We start from the raw sequence: 15,915 nt of genomic DNA on the forward strand, positions 1-15,915 counted from the left end.
TTCTTGGTGACTATGGTCCCAGCTGCCTTGAGATCATTGGCAAGATCCTCCCATGTAGTTCTGGGCTGATTCCTCACCGTTCTCATGATCATTGCAACTCCACGAGGTGAGATCTTGCATGGAGCCCCAGGCCGAGGGAGATTGACAGTTCTATTGTGTTTCTTCCATTTGCGAATAATCGCACCAACTGTTGTCACCTTCTCACCAAGCTGCTTGGTGATGGTCCTGTAGCCCATTACAGCCTTGTGTAGGTCTACAATCTTGTTCCTGACATCCTTGGAGAGCTCTTTGATCTTGGCCATGGTGGAGAGTTTGGAATCTGATTGATTGATTGCTTCTGTGGACAGGTGACTTTTATACAGGTAACAAGCTGAGATTAGGAGCACTCCCTTTAATTGTGTGCTCCTAATCTCAGCTCATTACCTGTATAAAAGACACCTGGGAGCCAGAAATCTTTCTGATTGAGAGGGAGTCAAATACTTATTTCCCTCATTAAAATGCAAATCAATTTATTACATTTTTTACATGCATTTTTGTGGATTTTTGTTGTTGTTTTCCTGTCTCTCACTGTTCAAATAAACCTACCATTAAAATTATAGACTGATCATCTCTTTGTCAGTGGGCAAACGTACAAAATCAGCAGGGGATCAAATACTTTTTTCCCTCATAATATCTTTGAAGACCATTCAATTTTGATTTTTTTGATTTTTTGATTTCACCTTTATTTAACCAGGTAGGCTAGTTGAGAAGAAGTTCTAATTTTCAGCTGTGACCTGGCCAAGATAAAGCAAAGCAGTTCGACATATACAACAACACAGAGTTACACATGGAGTAAACAAACATACATTAAATAATATAGTAATACAATACATTTCTGGCTGCCATATATTTTTCAACTGTGCTGTGATTTTTCATAAAAGTTCTGAACCTTTCTATACTCATAGTTTCTACAGATTGTAAATGAAAGATAAACACCTTTGCTAAGAGTATTATTATTCTATTGATCGATTGACTATGACTTTTCAAATCACCCAGCAGAGCTATTTGCAAAGTTGGCTCCAAGTAAATTTGGCAATTTTTCGGCCATTTCTGAACCTGCGACCAAAAACACACTACAGGTCCTTCTGTAGCTCACTACATATGGACAGTACCAAAACAAATGATCCAAATATTCTGTCTCTTTGCAACAAAATCTGCAAAGCTGGGATGGTTGTAGCCCCATATATATATATAACATTCTATTGGTTGCAAGAATGTTATAGAATATTTTAAATGGCAAAACTCTGGTTGTGTTTTTTGGTCCTTAAATGAAACTGGTATACTTTGTTATTTATCACAATTGTCTTTAGAAAAATGTTGGTATTTAATGCAGGTCCGAGGGACAAGTTCCTTACCTTGTCCCCTTTCCACTTGCCTCCTCCATTTTTGCGGTAATGCTGCAATCAGTTGGTTGTCATTTTGGATAGAACAGACATTTCCATATATTTTTTGTTAACTGCATGTATGAAATAACTCCACCAGTCCTATTTCTGATCGCTCTGGATAAGAGCGTCTGCTAAATGACTTAAATGTAAATGTAAATAATTTACAAAGATTATACTGTCTTTTTTAAAATCAATTAGTGTATTTGATTTCAACCATAGTATTTGTTCTAATATTTGTTCTGTCTTTTCTGGTGGATTAAACTGAAATTGCAACCAACTTTCTATTGCTTGTTTTAAAAATAGCCATATTTTGGAGATTATTTCACTTTCAAATAACTGAAAGTGAGAGGTTGTAATCTGGATGAAGGTAAAAAGGCCATTCTTGAACACGGGGTGATTCACTCTTACTAATCTCCTAGAGCAGGTATTCTACTAGAGCAGGTATTCTACTAGAGCAGGTATTCTCCTAGAGCAGGTATTCTCCTAGAGCAGGTATTCTACTAGAGCAGGTATTCTCCTAGAGCAGGTATTCTACTAGAGCAGGTATTCTACTAGAGCAGGTATTCTCCTAGAGCAGGTATTCTACTAGAGCAGATATTCTACTAGAGCAGGTATTCTACTAGAGCAGATATTATACTAGAGCAGGTATTATCCTAGAGCAGGTATTCTCCTAGAGCAGGTATTCTACTAGAGCAGGTATTCTCCTAGAGCAGGTATTCTACTAGAGCAGGTATTCTACTAGAGCAGATATTCTACTAGAGCAGGTATTCTACTAGAGCAGATATTCTACTAGAGCAGGTATTCTACTAGAGCAGGTATTCTACTAGAGCAGATATTCTACTAGAGCAGGTATTCTACTAGAGCAGGTATTCTCCTAGAGCAGGTATTCTACTAGAGCAGGTATTCTACTAGAGCAGGTATTCTACTAGAGCAGATATTCTACTAGAGCAGGTATTCTAATAGAGCAAGTATTCTACTAGAGCAGGTATTCTCCTAGAGCAGGTATTCTACTAGAGCAGGTATTCTCCTAGAGCAGGTATTCTACTAGAGCAGGTAATCTACTAGAGCAGGTATTCTCAAACTGGGGTACTACGCGCAATGCCGTCGCCAAATAAAAATGTGATTCACATAATTTTGTAAAACATTTTGTTTATCATAATTATTATTTTTTATTCACATTTTCAAACAGTCCATTTAGTAAGGCCCACGTCCATAGAGACACATACCACCAGTTACTACCATCAGTACGACACCTGCACCTGTCGACGACACAAGTGGTTCTGATTGCACGAGCACATCCAATGCCAGCATCAGTAATTCTACATGTGTTGTTAGCCCAGCTAGCATGGACACTGGCAGTTGTGAATCTGATGCAGCCGAATAGCTACTGCCCCTTACCTGGGAAAGCACAGAACAACAGAGAGGGACATTGGATCATCGAAGAGGCGCAAATATGATGAGAACTACGTTGTTTTGGGGTTCACTTATATTGGGAGTAGTGCCTTTCCTCAGCCACAGTGTGTTATAGGTGTAAAAGTACTATCTCACAACTCGATGAAACCTTCACTCTTGCACAGACATTTAGAAACAAAACGAGCCAATTTTAAAAATAAGGAATTTTTTGTCTGAGAATTAAGACGACTTTCGAGTCGTAAGACATGTATAAAAACAACAGATACCATTAATAAGAAGGGGCTAAAATAGTCTTATATGGTGAGCTACCGAGTGGCTAGGACAGGCAAGACCCAGACTATTGTGGAGGACTTAATGGGACAATGCTGGGTGGAAAAACTATACATACAATGTCTTCATCAAACAACACTGTTTCACGACGCATCAGTGACATGGCAGGAGATGTTTTGAAACAATTACTGCTTCGCATACAAGCCAGTGAATTACATGTGTTACAGCTGGATGAGTCAACAGACGTGGCGGGACAGGCACAGCTCCTGGTATATGTCTGTTACAGCTGGATGAGTCAACAGATGTGGAGGGCCTGGCACAGCTCCTGGTATATGTCTGTTACAGCTGGATGAGTCAACAGACGTGGCGGGACAGGCACAGCTCCTGGTATATGTCTGTTACAGCTGGATGAGTCAACAGATGTGGAGGGCCTGGCACAGCTCCTGGTATATGTCTGTTACAGCTGGATGAGTCAACAGACGTGGCGGGACAGGCACAGCTCCTGGTATATGTCTGTTACAGCTGGATGAGTCAACAGACGTGGCGGGCCTGGCACAGCTCCTGGTATATGTCTGTTACAGCTGGATGAGTCAACAGATGTGGCGGGCCTGGCACAGCTCCTGGTATATGTCTGTTACAGCTGGATGAGTCAACAGACGTGGCGGGCCTGGCACAGCTCCTGGTATATGTCTGTTACAGCTGGATGAGTCAACAGATGTGGAGGGCCTGGCACAGCTCCTGGTATATGTCTGTTACAGCTGGATGAGTCAACAGACGTGGCGGGCCTGGCACAGCTCCTGGTATATGTCTGTTACAGCTGGATGAGTCAACAGACGTGGAGGGACAGGCACAGCTCCTGGTATATGTCTGTTACAGCTGGATGAGTCAACAGACGTGGCGGGCCTGGCACAGCTCCTGGTATATGTCTGTTACAGCTGGATGAGTCAACAGACGTGGCGGGCCTGGCACAGCTCCTGGTATATGTCTGTTACGTTTATGGGGGTCAATTAAGGAAGACATCCTCTTCTGCAAACCACTGGAAACCAGGACAACAGGAGAAGATATGTTTAAAGTATTGGACAGCTTTGTGACATCAAATGCAGTTTGGTGGTTAAGATGTGTTGGTATCTGTACTGATGGTGCAAAGGCCATGACAGGGAGACATAGTGGAGTGATAACACACGTGCAAGCAGTTGCTCCCGACGCCACTTGGGTACACTGCAGCATCCACCGAGAGGCTCTTGCTGCCAAGGGAATGTCTGACAGCTTGAAAGATGTTTTGGACACTACAGTGAAACTGGTTCACTTTGTTAAAGCAAGGCCCCTGATCTCTCGTGTATTTTCTGCATTATGCAATGATATGGGCAGCGACCATGTTACGCTTTTACAACATAGAAGTCTGCTGGATATCAAGGGGCAAAGTATTGGCACGTTTTTTTAATAGAGAGATGAGCTTAAAGTTTTCTTTACTGACCATTTTAATTTGTCTGACTGCATGATGACGAGTTTCTCACACGACTGGCCAATCTGGGTGATGTTTTTTCACACCTGAATGATCTGAATCTAGGATTACAGGGACTCTCCACAACTATAATCAATGTGTGAGGCTATAATAAAGAAGTTGGAGCTCTTTTCTGTCTGCATTAACAAGGACAACACACAGGTCTTTCCCATCATTGCATGATTTTTGTTTGCAAATGAACTCAAGCTTACGGACAATGTCAAATGTGATATAGCGAAGCACCTGAGTGAGTTGGGTGAGCAATTACACAGGTATTTTCCCGAAACGGACGACACAAACAACTGGATTCGTTATCCCTTTCATGCCCTGCCTCCAGTCCAGTTAGTGATATCTGAACAAGAGAGCCTCATCAAATTGCAACAAGCAGTTCTGTGAAAATGTCATTTAATCAGAAGCAGGCTTAAAATGATGGCAAAAAAGTGCGCTGACCCTGGTGCTAGAGGGGGTACAGCTGACCCTGGTGCTAGAGGGGGTACAGCTGACCCTGGTGCTAGAGGGGGTACAGCTGACCCTGGTGCTAGAGGGGGTACAGCTGACCCTGGTGCTAGAGGGGTACAGCTGACCCTGGTGCTAGAGGGGGTACAGCTGACCCTGGTGCTAGAGGGGACCAGCTGACCCTGGTGCTAGAGGGGGTACAGCTGACCCTGGTGCTAGAGGGGGTACAGCTGACCCTGGTGCTAGAGGGGGTACAGCTGACCCTGGTGCTAGAGGGGGTACAGCTGACCCTGGTGCTAGAGGGGGTACAGCTGACCCTGGTGCTAGAGGGGGTACAGCTGACCCTGGTGCTAGAGGGGGTACAGCTGACCCTGGTGCTAGAGGGGGTACAACTGACCCTGGTGCTAGAGGGGGTACAACTGACCCTGGTGCTAGAGGGGGTACAACTGACCCTGGTGCTAGAGGGGGTACAACTGACCCTGGTGCTAGAGGGGTACAACTGACCCTGGTGCTAGAGGGGTACAGCTGACCCTGGTGCTAGAGGGGTACAACTGACCCTGGTGCTAGAGGGGTACAGCTGACCCTGGTGCTAGAGGGGTACAGCTGACCCTGGTGCTAGAGGGGTACAGCTGACCCTGGTGCTAGAGGGGTACAACTGACCCTGGTGCTAGAGGGGGTACAGCTGACCCTGGTGCTAGAGGGGGTACAGCTGACCCTGGTGCTAGAGGGGGTACAGCTGACCCTGGTGCTAGAGGGGGTACAACTGACCCTGGTGCTAGAGGGGGTACAGCTGACCCTGGTGCTAGAGGGGGTACAGCTGACCCTGGTGCTAGAGGGGGTACGCAGCTGGAGGTTGAATGTGTGAAGGGGTACGGGACTATAAAAGTTTGGGAACCACTGTACTAGAGAACCAGTTCGGAATTAAGTAAAGTTGTTGTACGATTGAAGCCTTTAGTGAGGTCTAATGCTCTAATATTTAATAATTTCTGCCCGTCCAAAAATAGGCTCGTTTAACTTTGTTTGGTTAGACACTCCAAATACAGTGGAATATTTTTTGCTCATATGATTTGTATTTTTTTAATCGTTAGGTGTAGGCAGGGCCATAATTACATAGGTAAACTGGGACCCCATTGTTTCATATGGTCAGAAATCAGATTGCATATTCATGATTCAGTCCACACAGAGGATTCACATGACTATTTATACAAGTCAAACCACAGAGCTACATGATAGACACCACATTAGACATTAACTTGTACAGGAGATTTAAATGCACAGTTAAAAGGTTGAATGATCATTCACCATTGTCCACTACAATAGATCACCGACTAACATGTCACTTGGTTCACAGTTTAAAGGACACACCTTCACAGACAATATTGCTTCATTTTCACCATAATATACTTTTTAGAGACGTCGACACATTGATAGGAAAATAGAACCTACGTAGTTGCTGTCATACAGGCACAATAAATCATGTGGGTTATTTAGCCCTGAACACACTATCATTACAATAGGGCTGGTGAAGAATAGTGAAGGTCATTTTTGTAACTTAACATACAGTGACAGTAGATCACAGGAGGTTGGTGGCACCTTCATTTGGGAGGACGGGCTCATGGTAATGGATGGAGAGGAAAGGGTGGAATGGTATTAAACACATGGTGGAGGACGGGCTCATGGTAATGGATGGAGAGGAAAGGGTGGAATGGTATTAAACACATGGTGGAGGACGGGCTCATGGTAATGGATGGAGAGGAAAGGGTGGAATGGTATTAAACACATGGTGGAGGACGGGCTCATGGTAATGGATGGAGAGGAAAGGGTGGAATGGTATTAAACACATGGTTTCCATGGTTTCTATGCGTTTGATGCCATTCCATTCACTCCGTTCTGGCTATTATTATGATGAGCCATCCTCCCCTCAGCAGCCTCCTGTGAAGTAGATATACAACACGTTGGCCTCTACAACACTAATATTCCCTACTAAGGATTAACCACATGAACAAGTATCTTTAGATAAGACGAAGACAGCAGTCAGCAACAGAAATACAAAAACAAGCAGCGCATAAATTTAGTCACTTAGCAGAAGCTCTTATCCAGAGCGACTTACAGTAGTGAGTGCATGCATTTTCGTACTGGTCCCCCTTAGGAATCGAACCCACAACCCTGGCGTTGCAAGTGCAGTGCACTACCAACTGAGCTACGTGGGAATGTCAGTGTGTAGCAATTTCTTTACTGGTGAAATTGAGTAAGTAACAAAAGCTGATTAAAGTGATTTGTGCATTGTTCCACTGTGCAGAAAAGCAGGATTGTACTGTAGTATGTTGATAGCATACTGACATGCAGACAAAAGGCAAGCAACACTAATAGTTGAAAAGAAATACAACATTTGGACATGATGTAAGACAAGCAAAACAAATGGTTGAGATGTATAGTCTGGGTTAAACATACTGATTGTGTTTCCATTCGTTTATAGTACTGCGTGTTTTAATTACCAGCAAAGAAAACACTAGTGTTAACATGACTTTGGATATTTTTGTTTTTAGAGTTAATTCTGATCCAGATACAACATACTTGGTCTGTTTCTTCTGGGTAAAAGCTATTCAATCACACCCCAAATGGAAGACAGGGACCAACTGTAAAACACCAACGGTAAAGGAAGAGTTCCCAATACGGTACACACTGACATCTAGCATGGAACAGTTCCCAATACGGTACACACTGACATCTAGCATGGAACAGTTCCCAATACGGTACACACTGACATCTAGCATGGAACAGTTCCCGTGTGAGGAGACCTGGGTCAAATACAGATACACACTGACATCTAGCATGGAACAGTTCCCGTGTGAGGAGACCTGGGTCAAATACAGATACACACTGACATCTAGCATGGAACAGTTCCGTGTGAGGAGACCTGGGTCAAATACTTCCACATCCTTGTGCTGTGCTTGATTTAGTTAGTCTGGTACAACAATTGAACAAAAGAAATGGACCCAAAAGTGGCTAACTCAAATCAAGCACACCCCTATTTCACACAGGTCTGGGCCTGTATTCACAAATTCACATCTCAGAACAGGAGTTGTGACTTCTATAGGATCATTTATAAATACAGGCCATGGTGTTGAGACTGGGTAGGTTAGAGTTGAACTACCGCCGCCCTCGAGGTGTCACTGCCAATTTGACTTTAACTATCGCCGACCTGGTGGCTGCGGTGTGTCAGTGTCCCTCATCCCTATCCTCATCCCTGGGCCTGCTGTTCGCTGAGGAACTGGTCCAGCACGCGGATGATGCTGCAGGCCTCAGGGAGGTCCCGGTGCTCGGCGTGGGCGTTCTGGAGCAGCACGTCCCCATTCCCACAGCCCTGCAGGAACTGGCAGCAGCGGAACAGAGCGTAGTGACTCGACTCAGCCTGGCGGATGAACCGCTTCAGACTGTTCATGTCCTGAATGGCCTGGAGAGACAGGGGGAGGAGAAGGAGAGAGGAGGAGAAGGAGAGAGGGGAGAGAAGGGAGGAGAAGGAGAGAGGAGAGAGAGAGAGCATGGATGAGAAAACAGTAAGTCATTTTAAACATGGCCTGGAGAGACAGGGGGAGGAGAAGGAGAGAGGGGAGAGAAGGAAAGAGCATGGATGAGAAAACAGTAAGTCATTTTAAACATGGCCTGGAGAGACAGGGGGAGGAGAAGGAGAGAGGGGAGAGAGAGAGAGCATGGATGAGAAAACAGTAAGTCATTTTAAACATGGCCTGGAGAGACAGGGGGAGGAGAAGGAGAGAGGGGAGAGAAGGAAAGAGCATGGATGAGAAAACAGTAAGCATGGCCTGGACATACAGTATTTATATAATGGTTTAAAGTGATCCACTTGTCTGTGTGCTGTGCGTTTGCCCACCTTGAGTTTGAAGTTCTCCAGGATCTGTCTGAGGAGGAAAGGGTTACAGCGTTCTGCTGCGTTCAGGAATGACTGGATCCAACCGTCACAGAAACGGTTACTGACTGTGGAAAAAGGTGCGAGAGGGATGACGGAGTGATTAGCCAGTGTGTATTCTGTGACGATTATTCATGGAAAATGTTTTGGTGATTCTATGTCTGTGTGTCCATGTACAGTGCCTTCGGAAAGTATTCAGACCCCTTGACTTATTCTAAAATGGATTAAATAATTGTTTTTCTTCAGCAATCTACACCCAATATCCCATAATGACGAAGCAAAAACAGGTTTTTGTACATTTTTGCAAATGTATTAAAAATAAAAAACAGAAACACCTTATTTACATAAGTATTCATACCCTTTGCTATGAGACTCGAAATTGAGCTCAGGTGCATCGCTATTTCCAACAGTTGACAGTGCATGTCAGAGCAGGAACCAAGCCATGAGGTCGAAGGAATTGTCTGCAGAGATCAGAGACTGGATTGTGTCGAGGCACAGATCTGAGAAAGGGTACCAAAAATGTCTGCAGCATTGAAGTCTCCAAGAATACAGTGGCCTCCATCATTCTTAAATGGAGGAAGTTTGGAACCACCAAGACTCTTCCTATAGCTGGCCGCCGGGCCAAACTGAGCAATCACGGGAGAAGAGCCTTGGTCAGCTAGGTGACCAAGAACCTGATGACAGATCTCTAGAGTTCCTCTGTGGAAATGGGAGAACCTTCCAGAAGGACAAGCATCTCTGCAGCACTCCACCAATCAGGCATTTATGGTAGAGTGGCCAGACGGAAGCCACTCCTCAGTAAAAGGCACATGACAGCCCGCTTGAGTTTGCCAAAAGGCACCTAAAGACTCTCAGACCATGAGAAACTAGATTCTCTGATCTGATGACACCAAGATTGAACTCTTGGCCTAAATGCCAAGCATCACGTCTGGAGGAAACCTGGCACCATCCGTACAGTGAAGCATGGTGGTGGCAGCATCATGCTGTGGGGATGTTTTTCAGCGGCAGGGACTGGGAGACTAGTCAGGATCAAGGCAAAGATGAACGGAGCAAAGTACAGAGAGATCCTTGACGAAAACCTGCTCCAGAGCACTCAGGACCTCAGACTGAGGTGAAGGTTCACATTGCAACAGGACAATGACCCTAAGCACACAGCCAAGACAACGCAGGAGTGGCTTCAGGACAAGTCTCTGAATGTCCTTGAGTGGCCCAGCCAGAGACCGGACTTGAACCAGATTGAAAATCTCTGGAGAGACCTAAAAATAGCTGTGCAGCATTGTGCTCCATATATCCACAGGTTAGAGCAGTCACACAGACCTGTGTGTGTGTGTGTGTATATATATCCACAGGTTAGAGCAGTCACACAGACCTGTGTGTGTGTGTGTGTGTGTGTGTGTGTGTGTGTGTGTGTGTGTGTGTGTGTGTGTGTGTGTGTGTGTGTGTGTGTGTGTGTGTGTGTGTGTGTGTGTGTGTGTGTGTGTGTGTGTGTGTGTGTGTGTGTGTGTGTGTGTATATCCACAGGTTAGAGCAGTCACACAGACCTGTGTGTGTGTATATATCCACAGGTTAGAGCAGTCACACAGACCTGTGTATGTGTGTGTGTATATATCCACAGGTTAGAGCAGTCACACAGACCTGTGTGTGTATGTATATGTCCACAGGTTAGAGCAGTCACACAGACCTGTGTGTGTGTGTGTATATATATATCCACAGGTTAGAGCAGTCACACAGACCTGTGTGTGTGTATATATCCACAGGTTAGAGCAGTCACACAGACCTGTGTGTGTGTGTATATGTCCACAGGTTAGAGCAGTTACACAGACCTGTGTGTGTGTGTATATATATATCCACAGGTGAGAGCAGTCACACAGACCTGTGTTGGAGAGTGTAGGAGGGCTGGTGGAGCAGTCTATGACCAGGTCAGTAAGAGCCTCTGAGGCCTTATACAGAGAGGCTGTGGTAGTGTCCTCCTGGACCAGGCCCTGCAGACTGGCTGCCTTAATGAACCTACACACACATGAACCATATTCATTCATATTCACAGCACATACTGTATATTTCTATAGTTTAACCACAGGAATAAAGACTAGGTGTTTTCAGATTATTTTCAGAAGTGATACTCATTTATTAAATAGAATTTGGCCGAAAACCCAATTTGGACTGGACTGGACCTTTAAAGTAACTCACCGAGCAACATCAGCCTTGGTCCTGTCATCTGCATTGGTGACCTCCACGTGTATGTGACTCAGAGCCTTGAAAACAATAACATGGGCCTGATCAGCGTTGCATATTAAACTAAACTTTATTCTACAATAACATGGGCCTGATCAGCGCTGCATATTAAACTAAACTTTATTCTACAATGACATGGACCTGATCAGCGCTGCATATTAAACTAAACTTTATTCTACAATAACATGGACCTGATCAGCGCTGCATATTAAACTAAACTTTATTCTACAATGACATGGACCTGATCAGCGTAGCATATTAAACTAAACTTTATTCTACAATGACATGGACCTGATCAGCGTAGCATATTAAACTAAACTTTATTCTACAATGACATGGGCCTGATCAGCGTTGCATATTAAACTAAACTTTATTCTACAATGACATGGGCCTGATCAGCGTTGCATATTAAACTAAACTTTATTCTACAATGACATGGGCCTGATCAGCGTTGCATATTAAACTAAACTTTATTCTACAATGACATGGGCCTGATCAGCGTTGCATATTAAACTAAACTTTATTCTACAATGACATGGACCTGATCAGCGTTGCATATTAAACTAAACTTTATTCTACAATAACATGGGCCTGATCAGCGCTGCATATTAAACTAAACTTTATTCTACAATGACATGGGCCTGATCAACGTTACAACCAGTCAAAATGATTCTTGGAACCTTGTTTCTGCTCTAAGCTACACAGTGGCAACATTGATGGCCATCAAAGAAAATGATGCGTTTTGAACTATGCAATTTCATGACTGACGCCAACAAATGTGAAGATGTTTTGTGACAATACAATACGCTGGGAATATCTCATTGTTAGAGTGGATGTTTTGTGACGATACAATACGCTGGGAATATCTCATTGTTAGAGTGGATGTTTTGTGACGATACAATACGCTGGGAATATCTCATTGTTAGAGTGGATGTTTTGTGACGATACAATACGCTGGGAATATCTCATTGTTAGAGTGGATGTTTTGTGACGATACAATACGCTGGGAATATCTCATTGTTAGAGTGGATGTTTTGTGACGATACAATACGCTGGGAATATCTCATTGTTAGAGTGGATGTTTTGTGACAATACAATACGCTGGGAATATCTCATTTTGCATTTGAATGTTTCCACTTCCCATTTGTTTTGTCAAGCAAGATGTCTACTAGTCAGTAAAGACTAAATTATAGTTTTAGCTAGTGGACACAGCCCAAGTAAGTAACTAGCAAAAACATAACATAGTGAAGGTTGGAGGGGAAGTAAATGTATAGAAACAATGAGGGGGAATCACTGGTACAGGGGGAATTAATCACTATGGTAACGGTCAAATGACGGGTCAAAGGTGACTCACAGCATATAGCAGGAAGCTGATGCTCCCCTGGACCATCTGCACCACTCTGTGGATGTGCATCACCGACTCCTCGTACCACATGCTCAGGTAGGGCCTGATCTCAGTCTCTAGGTTCACCAGCTATATATATACACTCTCACACACACACACACACACACACACACACACACACACACACACACACACACACACACACACACACACACACACACACACACACACACACACACACACACACACACACACACACACACACACACACACACACACACACACACACACACACACACACACACACAGGACAGAGAGGGAAATAACACTTATAACCCTACACAGGGGACTACCTATTTGTGTAGTCATTTTATATTTATCTATCTAGGGTGGTGTTAAGTAGGTCACACTGATAGCAAAACATTTCACAATGGAGAATAAAAATCTGTTTTCTTATTTGACAACATCAGGTAGTACCTCTTGAACACAACCTAGGTGAGTCCCCTTCAGATAGTGTTTATTACAAAGGAGCCCTGTCCAAGAGATGATGGAATCCAGTACAATTAAATTATTTTGGTGATTCCACTTCCTGCTTACCTCAGCAGTCTGTAGACTGCTCTGCAGGCCTTGCACGTACTTGTCCAGTTCAAGTCTAAACGTGCAGTCGATTAAGGAAATGGTTTTTGGTTTAATGATGAATGGTTTATGAGTTTCAGTACCCATCTATACATCTAGACTGACTCTACATTATTATGATTCAGAAAGAGCTGCGTTAGCCTATAAAGGATATAGGTTGAGGCCTTTCTCAGAGCCTCCCATCAGGCAGATCACATAGCCATTGCCGTCCACGTCGGGCTGCTCTGGGGATCTCTCCTGCTCCAGGAGACAGCAGTAACAGCCCACCGCTGCCTCTGGGACACTGGGATGGGACAACAAACACATATTTATTATGAATGTAAAACACTGGCTTTACACTACTTTAGATGTGTGCAGGCTAATTGGTGCCACATTGCTTCAGATGTATACACAAGGAGAGAATACTTTGGTCTGATTCCAAATCAAGACCTTGCTTAGCAAGATAGAGCCAGAGACACACAGGCCTGTATATAGTTACTATATTGCTGATACCATACCTAAGCCATCCAATCAGATCTGTGAGATGGGCTCAACAGGTTCCTAAGGATATTAAAGCTGGATTTGTTTGAAATTAGGTTCAACAAGTTCTTAAGGAAAGGAGAGATGGGTTGGTTTGGAATGAGGCCCTTAGTTTAAGTTCGTTAAGGTCACCTGAGCTCCACGGCGGCAATGTTTCCCATGCCCCCGAGCAGGGCTCCTTTGCTCAGCCTCCGGGAGATGTAGCATCGTAGCTCAGGCTCCGCCTCTACCGGCAGGCTGCTGTCCACTAGGGTGAGGCTGTTGGTGGGGCAAGAGTCAGTTACCATGGAAACAGAGTGACAGGCAACCCATCCGATCTGATGAGAAAGTGGACAGCCAAAGAGGAGATGAAGAAGGAAGCCGACGAACAAAAGCCACATCAACACAACATGAAGGCTAGATTCAGATGTAGTGAAACAGAATCTTCCAGTTTCCATGTGAGTCACAGAGCCTATTTAAATCCTTCCTTCCCACTTCTCTTTCCTTATGGTCACTATGTAAGATGCATGATGTGACACTGAAATATCACCTTTTAATAACATAACAATATCATATCACATAACTATATCATCATCATTATAGAATCTGAGGCTGAAACAACTTGACGTCACAGAAAGACGACATGCCAAAAGAAGTAGGGTGAACAGTGTGTACAGAAGGAGGTAGATTGGTACTAGGCTTTGTGACTCCATATCCCAGATAGCCGGAAGCACACTGATGACATCATGACAGGAAAGAAACCGTGTTGATTCCAGGTTGATAGGTTTCCAGCAGCAGGCCCATGGATACGACAGAGAAGGACAACACTGAAAGCCACAGAAATAAAACCACCAGAGAAACAGACAGGTCACGGGGAGACCTTGGTTACCTAAAGTCTTCCTGACTGGTACTGGCTGTGGAATCTGTTCTTCTCTGGCTCCATGCCACGTTGCCCTCTGCAGCTGCCTCAGATCTAGACAGGTACTGTGGGTAGTTACTATACTCATGACTTGGTTAGTTAGTGGAGAACAGAACAGCAAGTCTGAACTGACAGTACAGTAAGTCAGCAGCAGGATCCACAGTTGATGTCCACTGAGAACCAGTGAATTTGGGAGAAAGTGGTTATATAGTGACAAAGAAATTGGCCTCAATATGCAGCTGGACTAGCTTGATGATGTTATCACAGTCAGTGGAGACTGGTGAGTTGAGCTATAGGAGGATGGGCTCATTGTAATGACTGGAATGGAGTAACTGGAACGGGGTCCAACATGTTGTTTCCATGTTTCATACCGTTCCATTGGTTCCATTCCAGCCATTACAATGAGCCCATCCTCCTATAGTTCCTCCCACCAGCCTCCACTAAGACAGTGTATGTATAAAGACTGTCAGAGCATGAATACTGTACATTGTGAGAACCTCCAACCTCTAATGAGTCTAATAATATCAACAAAGTCAGACATTGGTGTGATTGGTAATGCATTTCAATTCATCCCTATGGAGAAGGGTGAGGCACCGAGGTCCATAGATTCTCTACAGCCGAGTAGCTAAGGCAAGTAAACATTACACGTCATCTGCAGATATTTGCATACCAGATAATGCCCTAGTTTAGGTCATTGTGTACTGTCAAAACAAATTGCTTGATGTAAAGTTAGATAGACTCAAGCAGAACATTCAGATGGAGAAGATTACCTGGTGCCTTGGTAGAGATAAATGGTATAGTAACAGTTCAACTGTATTTTCTGATTATATCCCATCTCTTCGTTATCATAATCCGTATCCTTTTCTTCCACGTCAATTGAATCTTGGAAGGAGGACGTTTGCATGGAAGTTTGCGAGGTAAACATGATTGCTTCGCACGTATCAACAAATGACAGATACCGAGAAATGACGTTCAGATATTTAGGATGCAGGTTGAACTGGATAAGAAATAATAACAATACTAGGCATGTGGATAGACTAACATCTTCCTTTACTGAAGAGACGAGTCTATCATTATTTCTAAAGATCCATGATCTGATTCACGCATGCGGAGTGTAATTCCATGAATCCGTCGCTGTTTAAGGTCCGTGTAAAATTTGCTATGACATGATTTGGTCCAGGAAATAAACTGAACACATCAGTTAGCTAAATTATGCCCAAATTATCAGAGGTCGTTGCCTTCTTATAGCCACGTATCAATGGGTAAAATTAAGCTAATGTTTCTGAATATACAAAC

The 15,915-nt window shown here is 43.9% G+C and overlaps 1 protein-coding gene across 2 annotated transcripts; it reads right to left on the reverse strand.

The window, feature by feature from the left end:
- Positions 1-6,875: 6,875 nt before the first annotated feature.
- On the reverse strand, positions 6,876-15,640 carry lg16h17orf75 (linkage group 16 C17orf75 homolog). Of its 2 annotated transcripts, XM_046307101.1 has the most exons (11): positions 15,390-15,639; positions 14,590-14,673; positions 13,854-13,979; positions 13,357-13,485; positions 13,164-13,224; positions 12,576-12,695; positions 11,177-11,241; positions 10,863-10,996; positions 8,954-9,057; positions 7,982-8,518; positions 6,876-7,922 (listed from the first exon to the last, which is right to left on the reverse strand). In XM_046307101.1, the coding sequence occupies exons 1-10, from the start codon at positions 15,542-15,544 to the stop codon at positions 8,306-8,308; spliced, it is 1,191 nt and encodes a 396-aa protein (XP_046163057.1). In that variant the 5' UTR covers positions 15,545-15,639; the 3' UTR covers positions 6,876-7,922; positions 7,982-8,305. The 2 variants fall into 2 exon arrangements, with proteins under 2 accessions (XP_046163057.1, XP_046163058.1); XM_046307102.1 differs by lacking the exon at positions 14,590-14,673 and having other exon boundaries at positions 15,390-15,640.
- Between the last annotated feature and the right edge of the window lie 275 nt (positions 15,641-15,915).

The sequence above is a fragment of the Oncorhynchus gorbuscha genome, linkage group LG16, assembly GCF_021184085.1.
Source record: "Oncorhynchus gorbuscha isolate QuinsamMale2020 ecotype Even-year linkage group LG16, OgorEven_v1.0, whole genome shotgun sequence".
NCBI classification, from domain to species: Eukaryota; Metazoa; Chordata; class Actinopteri; order Salmoniformes; family Salmonidae; genus Oncorhynchus; species Oncorhynchus gorbuscha.